Consider the following 13,472-nt stretch of genomic DNA (forward strand, 5'->3'; position numbering starts at 1 on the left):
TGGCTACTTTTGCCGCCCCTGCTCTACGCAGCAGGTGCTGCTGGAGATGACTCTGATGAACGAATTCCCAGGCGCCACGTGCTACGAGGTTACTTCTCATCCCGCGGGCAGGCGGATGGTGTAGCAGTGCGTCTCTGCAGCTCCCAGCGGCGAGGGCGAGGGGTCGCTCGGAGCGGTAGTGAGTCGCCTTGGGGTGGGGGTGGCTCACTGCCGCGCGGGCGCGCCTTGGACGCCCTTTCAATGGGCAAGGCGCAATGCGAAGATGGGCGGGGGGGGCAGCGGTGAGTGGGGGTGGTGGCGAGGGGGCAAAGGCAGTGGAGGACCGGCGGCGCAGCGCTCTCCTCGCCGTTGCTCCTCCGCCCCCCACCCTCTCTCTTGCCCCCCTTGCTGCTCGTGCCGGCGAGTGTATGGCGTGGTGCCCGCACTTGTTCTTCTCTCCGCTCCCCTGTGCCCCATTCGTGCTCCCCACCGATTTTTGTGTGTGCGTGCGCTCTTCCTCGGGCTGCCCCCCCTCCCCTGCGTCTTCCACCCGCCTCGCCGTCCCCTCGCCCTGACGCGCTTACCACGTTGGAGGAGGGTCCCTTCCGTTTGCTTGCCTTATTGTTTTTGTTTTACCATCTTCCGCCGTTGCCCCTCTCTTTCCGTGACACCCACCCGCCGTCTGCACCAACGTGCTTATCTCCCCGTGACTGCCGAGTGCGCGTGTGGGCCCGTCCCTCTTTTCCACTGAGACGGCAGGCGCTGTCTTTTCTTATTGGGGCCCACCTCTCTCCGTGCGCCTCTATTTGCGCACCACGGGAGGCGCACCCCCTTTCTTGTCCTCTTTTTCCTTGTGTGCTTTACGGCTCCGCTGCTGCCGGCCACCTCAGCGCGGTGTCAGAGCTCAGCACCCGCCCTGTGGGGAGACCGCGAGCCTGCAGTCCCCCCTCGGGCACGGCTGCGGGCTCGTGGTGTGCGGAGGTGACTTGTGGTTGTGATGACGTTTGCCCCGGCGCACCCCGAATCGTGTGGACGGCTCAGCACGCATGCGCACCCGCGCACCGCCTCTCTGCTTGTGCTGCGCTGCGGTGAGGTCGAGCGTAAGCCTGTGCCTCGCCTGCGCTGCGTGCAGTGGGATTAGAATGGGCTGGACGGCGCCCAAGGGTGCTGACCGGCCCGGCTCCTTGACGGGTCTTCGATGCCGGTGTGCATTCTGCAAGGGGCGCACATCTCTCACCCCACAGGCCTGTAGGGCATTTTGGCCTCCCCTGTTTTCAGCATTCGGGTGCGGCACGCGAAGGGAAGCGTGGCGGTGGCGTCCCCATGCTCATACAGCAGGACATGCGTGCAGGTGCAGGGCCTTCGTGCTCTCGAGGACGGGGCTGAGGCCGTGACGGCCTGGCTTTGCCGCGGCGACCCTACTGGACGGACACACCTCCCGTCCGGCTACGTGCGGGAGAGCGACCTGGTGGCTCGGGAGGCTCTCGATCCGATACTAAGCGGCGTCGCACGCAGTCCTCACGTTGCTGGAATGGACGCCGACTCGCGCCACCTGACCGGGCTGGGGCCATTCGGCGCGGTGAGGTCAGTGGGCAACGACTTGGCGTGTGCGAGCGAGAAAAGACGCCCGGGCATGGCACAGCGCAGACGGGCCCGTGGAGACGTCACCGCACGTCACCCTGGCGCTCGACTGCTTCATCGGCGACTGGGGTCCCGTCACCACGGCGCCGCCAGTGATGACTGGCGCCCAGCTGCGCTGCGGCCTGATTGCCAAGTCGACCCGCAGAGCCCGCGCCGACCACCGCGACAACCCGAAAGCGCATCAAAGGGGAGGCGGATCGCCCATGCAGTGACACCCGCCACAGCACATACACAGCTGCCAGGTATCCCTCATGGATTGGGTGAGATTCCTGGCCAATAGCAACGGTCGCCAGGAAGGCTGTCCCGTGTGGTAGAGCCGCTTATAGGCCTCCCTGTACGCCAACGCTGGCGCCACTAGCCCGTCGCGTGCGCCTCTCGTTTGGGCTTGCCTATGGTCACTGTGGATTGGAACACGACGACGGGGCTGACAGGCTTGCCGAGGCGGCAGTGCCAGAGGGCCCGGCACCGACTGCCCACATCCCAGACCTGGTCGCCTGTCTCAGACGCCAGGCCGACGTCCCCCGCCACCACGATGCACGGTGCGACGCGCGGCGACAGGCGCTACGTGGCGACCGGAGATGACGCTCGCCCAGCTGCGCACCGGCAGCTGTCCGCACTTTGGACTCCCGCCGCGGCGGGTGACGAAGAGGCGAGGAGGGGCGCGCCGGGTCGGTTGGACGCATGGCCCGAGGCGACGGCAGGAGGGCTCGTGCTAGACGACCAGGATTTAGCCGTGGCGCCGCGGAGGTGTGGGTGCGCTGTGCGGCTGTATGCGTATCCGTGTGGGCTCGTGCCGTTAGAGGAAAGCGCGTTCTTAAGGTTTGATTTGTTTTTTTTTTGTGCAGTTGGTTTGTTATTGCTCTGGAGGCTACTGTATGTGGTAGGGTTTTTCTGTGAGGCTGTCTGCGCTTCTGCACGGTGATTGAGTTACTGTCTCTACGGCAAAGTTCTAGTGGTGTTTTTTCACGTGTGTTTGTGTAGAGGGTACGAGTGACAGCTACTTACAGGTTAACTGCATCTACCGGCACATTGAGAGCTGGAGAGGTGTACTTTTCAGAGGCTGATTTAAAGTGTTTTGTTTGTGCTTCTTTTTCGCGTTATTCTTCTTGTTTCGCGTTGATGAATGCGCCCTCTCTCTGTTCTCCCTTCTATTTCCTCATTCGGTCTTTGCGCCCTTTTATTCTTTGTCTCCCTCCAATGAAAGCCCTCTTTGCTTTGCGTCCATGACTCTGCGCGTCTGATTTCCGGTTCGTTGTCTGTTTTGTTTTGGTTTTAAGGCTAAGGGGCTTGTTTTGAGCTGGTGAGTCAGTTGAATGCCAGCACCTCTAAGTATGTGTAAGCTCATCTGCGGGCATGTGCAGGAATGCATGGCTATGCGTATGTATGTAGGTGTGGATGTATGTATGTATGTAATGTTCTTTATTCGTTTACTAATGGGCATTTAATCCTTTTTTCACGTCTTTTCAAGCACGTTTCTCGTGTTCCGTGTTGGGGCTCCTCTACACCGATTTATTGTGTTTCTGTTTGGCCTTTCCTATGGAGGGAGAGAGCGTAGAAAACACAGCAGAATGTGGATACAGGGGATGCACTGAGGATTTCATGAGAGATAGAAAAGTGGAAAGAGTAAAATATGCAGTCAATGAATCGTTGGTGCAGAGAGGCAGTGAGTAGGGCGGTCGTGTTGGGGGACGTGCGTATGCTTGTATAAAAGGACGCGCTATAGCGCGTAGACTCAGACACAGCAAGCCCCTGCATGTTCTCGTCTTGTTCTTTGTCGTCTTCACTTCTCAGCTGTTTCTCAGATCGTTGTGTACGTCAGGCGCTGAGGGGTAGTAGACAGGGAGAGGGGGTAAGTGAGGGTTGCACGGGCTGATGAAGGTACTCCGAAGGCTCCTCTGTACTTCTACTGTCGCCGTCTGACTGCCCCTTAATACGCGAGAGCACTCGTCTTTTTTTAAATTGTGTATTCCCCGCGTACGCATTACCATTTCTCTTTCCTCTGTGCGCCTCCCGAAGCAGTGCTGACGTGATGGATACAACACATCGGCAAATAACGCCTCCTCCGACCACGACAGTTTAAAAAATGTTTCGTATGAGTATTTTCTATTTTTTCCACTTTTGAGAGCAAGTCAACGTCAGCTGCCCACATCCCAGACCTGGTCGCCTGTCTCAGAGGTCAGGCCGACGTCCCCCGCCACCGCGATGCACGGCGCGACGCGCGGCGACAGGCGCTACGTGACGGCAGTCGTCCGGCACCGAAGGACACATTTCGTGCGACTCTACTGTTTCCATGTGTTTTCAATGCAACACGGAGTGAAGGTGTGCAGCGTGTTTCCCTGACACTCCGTCAGTGCGCTCTGTCGCCTCGTTTTCTGTGGCCTTTTTTTTTATATCCTCGTCTCAAAGAGTAGCCTTTCTCGCCTGTCCAACAATGCTTTCTTCCCCTTTGTGTGTGTGTGTGTGCCCTGGTTTGCTTGTGGTGCATCGCTGTCGACTGCGTTATGGACACGACTGGTGGTTACTACCAATGGCGCGGCTTGCTGGTTGTGAGTATACAGATGCTCGCCTGGAAGTCTTCAATCAAACCTTTCCTTTCAACTCGCTCTCGTTACCTTTTGCTGCTGGGCTGCTTCAGCTCCATCGTTCTCGTTTCTCCTACTACTACTACACAACAATCGCTGTTAGGGTGCGCTATCAGGAGTTTCGTATTCATACAGGCACACAAAAATACGCACAAACGCAGCGCGAGTGAACTCTATGCCGGCGTTGGTGAAGCGGTGGAGGAAGTGACCCGAGGGATGCACGCAGGAAGGGTGGATGGAGGAGTAGGGGAGAGGGCAAAATCGATAGCATAAACACCGAAAGACCGGGCAGGACGAATGTGTTTGCCGTTGTATTCACCTGCTAATTTTTTTTTTCGCCGCAATCGATCGGCAAAAGAAGAGAACTCCCCACTTGCCCCACGTCTTCCTCCCTTGTTTTATTATTACGCTCTCCTCATGCGGCGTCTTGTCTGCATCCCATCATACTACTGCCTGGACACTTCATGGAGAGCATTCCTACGTTCCTTTCATGCAGGCGCTTACAGCGGAGCATGTCGCCTACCGCACGCAGTACGACATTACGGCAGCGCTCAGGATTCGAATAGTGCGCATCACGGTGATCATGGTTCCCTTCATCTATCGCCTGCTAGCAGTGAACAGCGGCTCAGCAGTTCCGAAAGGCGACCGCTGCTGCTGCCTCCCCCCCAACACCGTGCCGCATTGGTGGGATACCCTTTATGTATCTTCTCCAGCGCTTCATTGTAAAGAAGACGGATAAGTTGTTTCATACGAGGAGGTCTGCATTGGGGCTCCTCTGCAATGTAGTCGCCGCAGACTTCACGACTCCCCTCCATGGCAACGTGGCCAAAGAGGCAAAGATGCGCGAGCGGCAGATATTAACAGCCTTACGGAAGGCCTCAAAACCTAAGCTGTATTCCTCTCTGCCGAGTGCAGCTTTGATGCTTGGAAGGCGGCATAAATGAAGGCCGCCGCTGCTGTGCGATCTGCACACACAGGCGACAGACTCGGAGAACCGCGCAGACGGATTGGGGAGCACAACAGGCGTACCCGCCGAAAGGCTACTGTCCTCGTCCGAAGGCATCGGGTTGGAGGACAAAGATGAGGTCGACATGACTTTTGATGGCAACTTCGAGGATGGTGGCACTACGTCCAGTGGGCGGAGGGCGGGTGTGTGTGGCGTCGCTGTTAGAAGAGCACCTCCGGGCTGATGTGCATCAACGCGATACTTCGGAGGTGCTCCCTTTTTTTTTCGGATTCCTGGAAATGTGCCAAGTTCAGTTTTCCGGTGCAGCTTTGGCCTCTCGCTCCTGGTGCCTCGCGAGGGGTACAACGCTGAAAACGCTAATCGATGGGTGCCTCTTGACTTCCTAAGAGACGAAACTCGCGTGCGAGCGGCGCGCACTAGCATGATAGTCCCTGGGATGGATACCCAAGGTGGTCGCGAGGTCCGGTCCCCCATCCAGTTTTCGCTTCGGGCCCCTTTGTCATGGCGCCATCCAAAGGGTAAGAAGCAGGACCACCATCGGCGTCATGTGGTATTGCGGGGATCAAGGTAGACGTGCACCTCTGTTCTCGCGGTGGGCCTGGTGGGTGCACTCTCTGGGCTGCTTACGATAGCGAAACCGGCCACAGTGATGGCGTAGATTACCGCACTGGAGTTCGGGTGATGAATGTTGCGCTGGTAAACTTTGAGGGACTTGAGTGGCCCGTTGAGGTGTTTTTGTCCTCCAAAGAGCGGTGGGTGTGGAAGTACTCGTTAGGCGGTTGGTGATCGGCCGATAGCGTGGGGGGGAGGGAGGGAGGGAGGAGGGGCGTAAATGTTTGTGCCGCTTACGCAGGACTTCGCGTACTCAAACAGGGTGACCAGTAGGACAGTGAAGGCAGCGGAGGAACGCGAGAACCAAGAAGAAAGCGGGCACACAACTGTTCCCTCCTCCCCTGTGGCTTCAATGACCATATCTGACTCTTAGTGTCCCCCTCCCTGCTTCTCCGATTCCTCTTTCCTCTTCTTGTGTACGTCAACACCCCTCAACGCGTTTTGCCATTCGCTTGTTTGTGTTTGACCCGACTTGCACGTGTTTTTCCCTTCCCGTGACCCTTTTCTCGTCGGTTTGTTGTTTTCATTTGACTTCATCTACTGATACCCATCTGCTGCTTTCCGACCCTCTTCTGATCGATGCAGAGAGAGAGAGAGAACGGCATACCGTCTTGACCAGGGCACCGTTGAGATGTGCCCCCACCCCCTTCTACCCCCACGCCGCTACTTTACAGCTTTATCATGCAAGTGTGTGATTGATGACCCAGACGAAATGTTACCAAGAGCGACTGGCCCCAAGGGCCACTGAGTAGGGAAAAGGCTGAGCCAAGAACGCTGAGCTCCCTCTCTTCCCCTTTCTCCCTTTCATTCTCACTCTAAAAGGGTGTTGCCATCTTGTAGAGGGTCCCCCTGCCATCTTCTTTCGGTCCTCTTCGGACCGCGAGGTACGGGGGCACGTATAGGTGCCTCTGTGTGGTGGCTCTCTTTTCCCCTTTCTTATCTTGGGGAAGATATCAGCTGATTGTACTACCTTCTCTGTGCATTCCAGTAATTCCCATACGAGCAGCCTTCATCATGTCAGCCACCGAGTGGGTCATGGTGCTCAAGTAAGGGTGGGCCCTGCACTTGCATAGAAGTTGGTCAAACGATAATGCGCAACGCTTGTACCAATCGACGTACAGAAATCGGTCTCCCCTACCTGGCGACGTCCCACACGCTTCGTGACCTCGCCCACAACTGGTTAGCAAATGAGAGGGAACGCCCCCCCCCCCACAACTGAATGATTGCCTTCTTCTCCCTCTTTTGCCTTTCTCTCTGATTTCGAACTATCCAGAGCGGGAAGTATTCACTCGAATTACCCATACAACACAGCTTCACCGCTGTTGCCGTGTTTTAGCCAGAAGCGATACTACCCTCTGTGCAGCACGCGTACAAGAGTAAGTACCATAGAGTGTACACTCCTCTGCTCCCTGACGCGGTCCAGGTATCAGCATCGTGCTCGCTTCGGTGGAGAACCGATTGGCACTCCCACGGCGCTTGCGACGAGTTCCATCATCGCTAGTACTGAGGGCGTCCGCATTACTACCTTCTATCCTACCCGCTACACGCACGCTCCCCGGACAGAGGAGCACCTCGAAAGTATCCCACGGCAACACAACCAGCCGCAACACTGCATACGGCACCCCACATACACACCCACACGCAAGTAGTCTTTCGCACCTTCATCTTCCCCGTGTCTCTGTCGAGATGTCGGAGCAGCGCATCACTGTCGCAGTGCGTATTCGTCCACCGATCGGGCGTGAGCGCTACGAGCCCATGTGCGTTCGCAAAGCCGACGATAACCAGACCATCACCATTACCGCCGAAGAAACGTCTGCAAACGTCAGTGGTGCTAGTACCTTTCAATTTGACTACGTCTTCGACGAGGCCGATGATCAGGTCTCCGTGTACGACGAGAGCGTCCAGGAAACGGTGGATCATGCCCTCTCGGGCTTCAACGCCACCGTCCTGACGTACGGCCAGACCGGCTCAGGTAAGACCTACACCATTCTAGGTAGCAAGTCATCGAACGGCAAAGTCACGGCAGAGTCCGGTGTCTTCATGCGAGTTTTCGATGACCTGTTCATGTACAAGGAATCTGTCAAGGAGCGAATCCACATTATCATCACCCTCTCCGCACTGGAGCTCTACGTCGAGGACGTGATGGACTTGCTATCGAACAAGAGAAAGCTGAAGCTGCGCGAGACACCAGAGGAGACGATCACGATTGGCATCAACACAGTGGAGGTGCGCACCATGGCGGATGTCGAGCGTAACTTCGATATCGCAAACTCCTTCCGCTCCGTGACGGCCACAAAGATGAACGACACCAGTTCTCGCAGCCACGCGCTCTTCTTCATTGACCTCTTTCAAGTACAGGTGGAGAAGTCGCCGCAGCTGCCAGAATTATCGCAGCTCGTTGACGAAACGGGCATGTCTCTGTCGAAGGGCATTCCTGGCGTTATCAAGTCCCGTATCGCCCTCGTTGATCTCGCCGGCAGCGAACGGGTGAAGCGCTCCGGTGTCACTGGGCAGGCCATGGTGGAGGCGCAGGCAATCAATAAGTCCCTTTCCACTCTCGGGACGGTCATCAACGCCATGTATCTGCAGAATTCGCACATTCCGTTTCGCGAATCCAAACTGACGAAGCTGCTGAAGCCGTGCTTTGTCGACACTAACTCGCGTCTGCTACTGATTGGGCAGGTGGCACCGCCGTCGAACAGCGCCTCCGAGTCGCTGGGGACGCTTCGTTTCTGCGACCGTGTCAAAGGGCTCAAGGCCGGGCAGGTGATGGGCTTCAGCGACCCAGCCGCCGAGGAAGCTTTTCTGCGGTCGCGCCGCGCCAACGAGGAGCTGCTAGCCGAGATGCGCATTCTCAACGCGCAGTACTACTACGAGGTGGTGAGCGTGCGGCGCCTCGCGGCGGCCAAAGGCGTGTCCGTGGACCAGGAACGGCAGCGCGTCGTGGCTGAACTGAAGGCCGGGGCGGCAGATCTCGTGGAGCGCAAGGAGCGCGAGGCGCTGGAGAAGGCGGAGCGCGAGGTGAATGCGCAGCGAGATGCCGAGGTGGAGCGGTTTGTGTTGCACATGAACAACCTCATCGAAGAGTACGAGCAGGTCGCCTACGCGGTCAAGAAGGAAAAGAAGGCGTTGAAGAAACTGAGAGAGGAGCAGGGCGCAGAGCAGGAGGCACAGCTTCATGAGGCCAAGAAGAGCAAGAAGCACCGACTGAAGATGCAGGAGGCTATTGCCGAGGCACAGCAGAGCGTCGAGGCTATGGTTTGTGAGGCTGAGACACTTAATCGGCAGATCGAGGCAGTGAAGAAAGAGACTGCGGCTGGTGCGATTGACGACGTCGACGACGCTGCGCCTCCGAACAAGGCGATGAGTAGTGCGGTTGAAGAGGCCACGCACAGTCTCGTGGAGTCCTTCTACAACCACGTTGCGGAGCAAAGTCGTCTCTACTCGATGTTCGTGTCGCGTCTGTCCGCCACGAGACTGGAGCGGTCGCGGGTGCGACGGATGAAGCTAATGAGCTCCACGTTAGTGACGGAGGGTACCCTACTCTACGACCTGATTGCTTTCCTAGTTGAGCGCGCTGTCGACGTGTCGGAGGGCAACGCGCTGCCTGGGGCGAAGTGGGGCTGGTTCGACGTCGACGGTCTTAGCCGGCGCCTCCTCTGCGGAGACGAGATGTACCCGCCCATGTTGCCGTCTGAGTTTGAGCAGCTTGACGCGGAGGCTCAGCCGTGCCATGAGGAGCCGCATAAAGTCACTTTCCTCAGCTCTGATGAGAGCGATGGCGAGAACTCGCACCACGCCGCCGAATCTCGTCGCATTCGGCAGATCCGTGACGCCGCCGCCTCCGCCAAGGCTGAGAACCTGCACGCCTTACGCTCCAACGACATGGAGGGCAGGGGCCACGGATCCAGTAGCGGAGGCAGCTCTGACGGGGACAGCGATGCCGGCAGGTCGAGCGGCAAAGGGTCCGCTCCTGCCTCAGCGCCGCACGGACACCAGTCAGAGTGGATGGATGGTCAGCTTGTCAGGGGGACGCCCCCCCCGGATGCGGCGCTGGCGGTAGCGGATACAGCAGAAGATGCGCCGCCCGTGGCGATCAAGTCAGATGGGCGCAGTAAAAAGAAGGATGCGATATCCGCAGACTCTGGGGCCGCCGGTGTCACCTCTTCGAGTGAGAAAAACGGCGCTGTGGCGGCCTCTGCGGCGCAACCGCCAAAAACTAGGTCAGGTCGGCATGACAAAGCACGGAATGTGGCGCCCACGGTGGCAGCCGCATCAGATGGTAGCGCTAGCGATGCGTTCGGTGACGAGTCGAGCGGGACAGAGGCCTCGTCGTCGCCATCAGAGAGTGACGGTGAGGACGAGTCGGCGGCGGCTCGGAAGGCCCACAAGAAGAAAGAGCGGGAAGCTGCGTGCATAGCCAGAGACATCGATGAGGACGAGCTCCCGGTGGACGCGCCGAACCCGTCCTACCAAGAAAAAGACTCTCGTGCACTAATGAAGGTGTACGACTCGCCGACCCTCGTGCAAGACCTCATCCGGTTCCTCCGCAGCGGCTCCCGCATGACCAAGCACTGCCGTCGTGGCAAGCCCCATCAACGCATCTTCTGGGTCTCGACGCAACGCGGCAAGAGGGAGCTTTTTTGGAAAGAGCCGGACTCACGCAGCGCTGACTACTCGTGCATTCAGCTTTCCGATGTCAGCTTCATCCAGCTTGGGTGCTTTGGTAAGGTGTTTTCTCGCCACCGAATTCCCCCCACTGACCCTGCCTTTTTCCGCGCCTTCACAATCGGGCTGAAGCATGGTGGGCGAACAGTAGACATTGTGGCGGAGACGCTGCCGGACTACGAGGCGTGGGTTGTTGGTCTCTCACACCTCGTCGCCGTCGACCCCGTCTGGGGCGGCAAGATTGACCTCACCTTGGAGGTTGGCACTGACCGTCTCACCTATTTTGAGTCGAGCGTGTGCGAGGCAAACTACATACACCCCTTGGAGTATCTGGAGCTGAAGAGGCGTGTTCAGTACGTCGCGAAGCGCACGATGCAGGTGATGGCGGAGTGTGGCAACGACACTGTGCGTGCCCAGGCGATCCTCGGCGGCATCCATCCTCCAGCTGTGAACGGCAACTGCGCTGTGTACATGACAAAAGGCGAGATGCGTTTTTTGCTGGCCGATACCTTCGACATAATTCGGGTGTCGCGGCTGTGGATGCTCTTCCAACAGATGAACCTCGTCTACGACGACAACTTCACTCCCGCTACCGCGTTCGGCATCACGCAGCGCGAATCGTGAGATGACACACCTACCAGGTTGCATCTTCTTTCTGCTTGTCAGGCTATGCGTCTATCCCATGGGAAAGTCGAGGTGCTGCTGTGCCTGTGCGCAAGTTTACACGAGTGTGCCTGTCCTCGGCTATGTACCGCGTTACTGTGCGACTGCAGATCAGGTGGCTTGCAGCTCCTGATCTAAAGCGTGCTCACCTGCACGCACACAATCTCCCGGATCTCGCTTTAAACGTCTCGATGAACTGGGATCACCTGAAGCTGGTGGAGGTGGGGGGGGGGGTCGCCGCTGCGCTAGATGTCTTCTACGCGAGGGTCGTGGGGCAAGGGGCGCACAACTTTCTCCCTTTATCTACACAGTCACGTCCACTCACACCCTGTGTGTGCATGTATGCTGGCCTTCTGTTATCTTAGGCGCTCAGCTACACACACGTACAAAGGAAATCTCTGTAGTATGCGCCTTTGTGCAGGAAGGAGAGGAGGCCGGCAGTGCTACACGTTGAACTCATCATTGTCATCCATGTACGCGTGTGCGACAGAGAAAGTGACATCAGCATCACCATCGCTGCATGTGTTTTGTGCGCTTGCTTTTTAAAATTTAGCATTATTCTCGTCTTGTCCTCATTCTGTGCGCGTGCTTGTAGGTGTGTGTCTTCCTGCCTGCTTTGCCTTGTCGTTTTGACGCTGTGTTGCTGGTTGCTTCTCCAGCGGCAGAGGTGCATCTTGCGCGTGGGTTAGTCGATATATATATATATATATATAATTGTTTGGTTGTTGTTGTTCTTTCCACCACCATCGTCTCGCACTCTCCCTTCCCTATCCTGCCTTATTTGACTTCGTTCTCCTTCGTAGTTCTTTGACCGATGCGCGAATGAGCTGACACGATTTTCAAAAAAAGGAAGACGAATGAGGCGCGCGCGCTCTCCTTCGTCTCTCTGCTGTACATCACGCGATGTCGAATGTGGAGAGGTGCGCCTGTGCAAATGCGCCCATCGAGGAGGAGATGTGCTGCGTTGTAGGGAAAAAAAAAACGGACCTGCTAACAACATCAGAACAGTCGGAGAGGGGAGGCGTGTGTGTTGGAGGGGAGGGGGGAGTGCGACTCCTAACTTGAGAGTTAAGGCAGCAGGTGAGTGGAAAAGGGGGGGTAGAGGATAGGGGAGTGGGAAGGAAGCATCCCTCTCGTTCTCGTGCAGAATCCTACGTACACCTACAGCCACCCACGCGGATTGTATGGAAGTTTTTCTGCGTGCGGGTGTCATGAGACGTTCTGGCCACTGCGGATGGATGCCCCTGTAGCAGCACACTGGATAGCGTGTGCACCTGCTGGCAGGCAGCTGTAGCTGCTATCGTGTTTATGTGACTGTCGTGCCGATAGTGTCCGTGTGTTGTGCTGCTGTGAGTTGCCTGTGGAAAAACCACCTCAAGAGGTAGTGGAGGAAATAACGGCGCGAAGGAACGAGGACCGACGGGAGCAGGGGAGAAGAACCTATGGTGGGGACCTCGCTCCACCATGGGCGAGGCTGGCTTTCCCGTGCTCTGTTCTCGTTTTTTTTTTTAACATTTTCGCCTCAGCATTCTCTACGTGGAGTAGTGGTGCTTCTGTTCGTTTGCTGGCTTATTTTCGCGTTCCATACGGGTGCGCTCTTTCCCTTGCTGAAACAACGCCCAGATTCTTTTCCAGCGTACCAACCATTTGCCCGCATCTCTCTGCATGGGCACGCTTGTTGCCGTGTGCGAGTGCAGGCTGCGGCCTCGTCACCTCATTTTTCACTGTCTCTATCCCTGAGTGGCCCTACTACTGCGGACCTGTGTCTCCTCTTTCGCACCCTTTCCCCGCCCCATTAACCCCTGTCGTCTTCTTCGTTGAGCGTATTTGGGGTACCTTGCGGTTCCCGTCTTATTCCGCAATCCTCCTCTCCGTCCGTCCTCTTCATCCGTCACAGCCCCTTCCCCACGTCATCTCCACCTCATTTTCGTTGTTTTTACTCTATCAGTTGGCGCGCGCCTCTCTCAGTAGCGACCACAATGACTACACCCCTGACGTCCCCCGCCGCAGTTCTTTACGGTGCATCTGTCGTGGTACACACCTCTCTTTGCTTGTATGCATATTAGCTCCTGTCTGACGAGGAAAAAAAAACCCTTTCCGTTATCCGCTTGGGTGTGTGTTTTGACCTCACAACTCCTTTGCCCTCCCTGCGCGGCTGAGCTGATTCTCTCGAGCTTATCATCGTGTTGGACTCTCCACGCCTCTTCCCTCTTCCCCCTTTTGTACACATCGATGCGTGGCTCACCGCGCGCATCTTTGCCGGCGTGAAACTATGCATCTACATGTTCGTTGTAGCGGTGCCGGTATGTTCTCACTGCTGTATCGTATTTCTTTTTTTTCTGTTACATGCGCCCAGTAAG

At 57.0% G+C, this 13,472-nt stretch overlaps 1 protein-coding gene and 1 pseudogene across 1 annotated transcript, besides 1 other annotated feature; both read left to right on the forward strand.

Annotated features, from left to right (window-relative positions):
* The first annotated feature begins 855 nt into the window (after window positions 1-855).
* Window positions 856-2,405: a repeat region.
* Window positions 2,406-4,619: 2,214 nt separating this feature from the next.
* LPMP_301470 lies at window positions 4,620-5,392 on the forward strand (annotated as a pseudogene).
* A 2,075-nt stretch (window positions 5,393-7,467) lies between these two features.
* On the forward strand, window positions 7,468-11,073 carry LPMP_301480 (kinesin, putative; the record flags this gene model as incomplete). Its single annotated transcript, XM_010702873.1, has 1 exon — window positions 7,468-11,073. The coding sequence occupies one exon, from the start codon at window positions 7,468-7,470 to the stop codon at window positions 11,071-11,073; it is 3,606 nt and encodes a 1,201-aa protein (XP_010701175.1).
* Window positions 11,074-13,472: the final 2,399 nt, after the last annotated feature.

Source organism: Leishmania panamensis (genome assembly GCF_000755165.1).
Source record: "Leishmania panamensis strain MHOM/PA/94/PSC-1 chromosome 30 sequence".
Lineage (NCBI taxonomy): Eukaryota > Euglenozoa > Kinetoplastea > Trypanosomatida > Trypanosomatidae > Leishmania > Leishmania panamensis.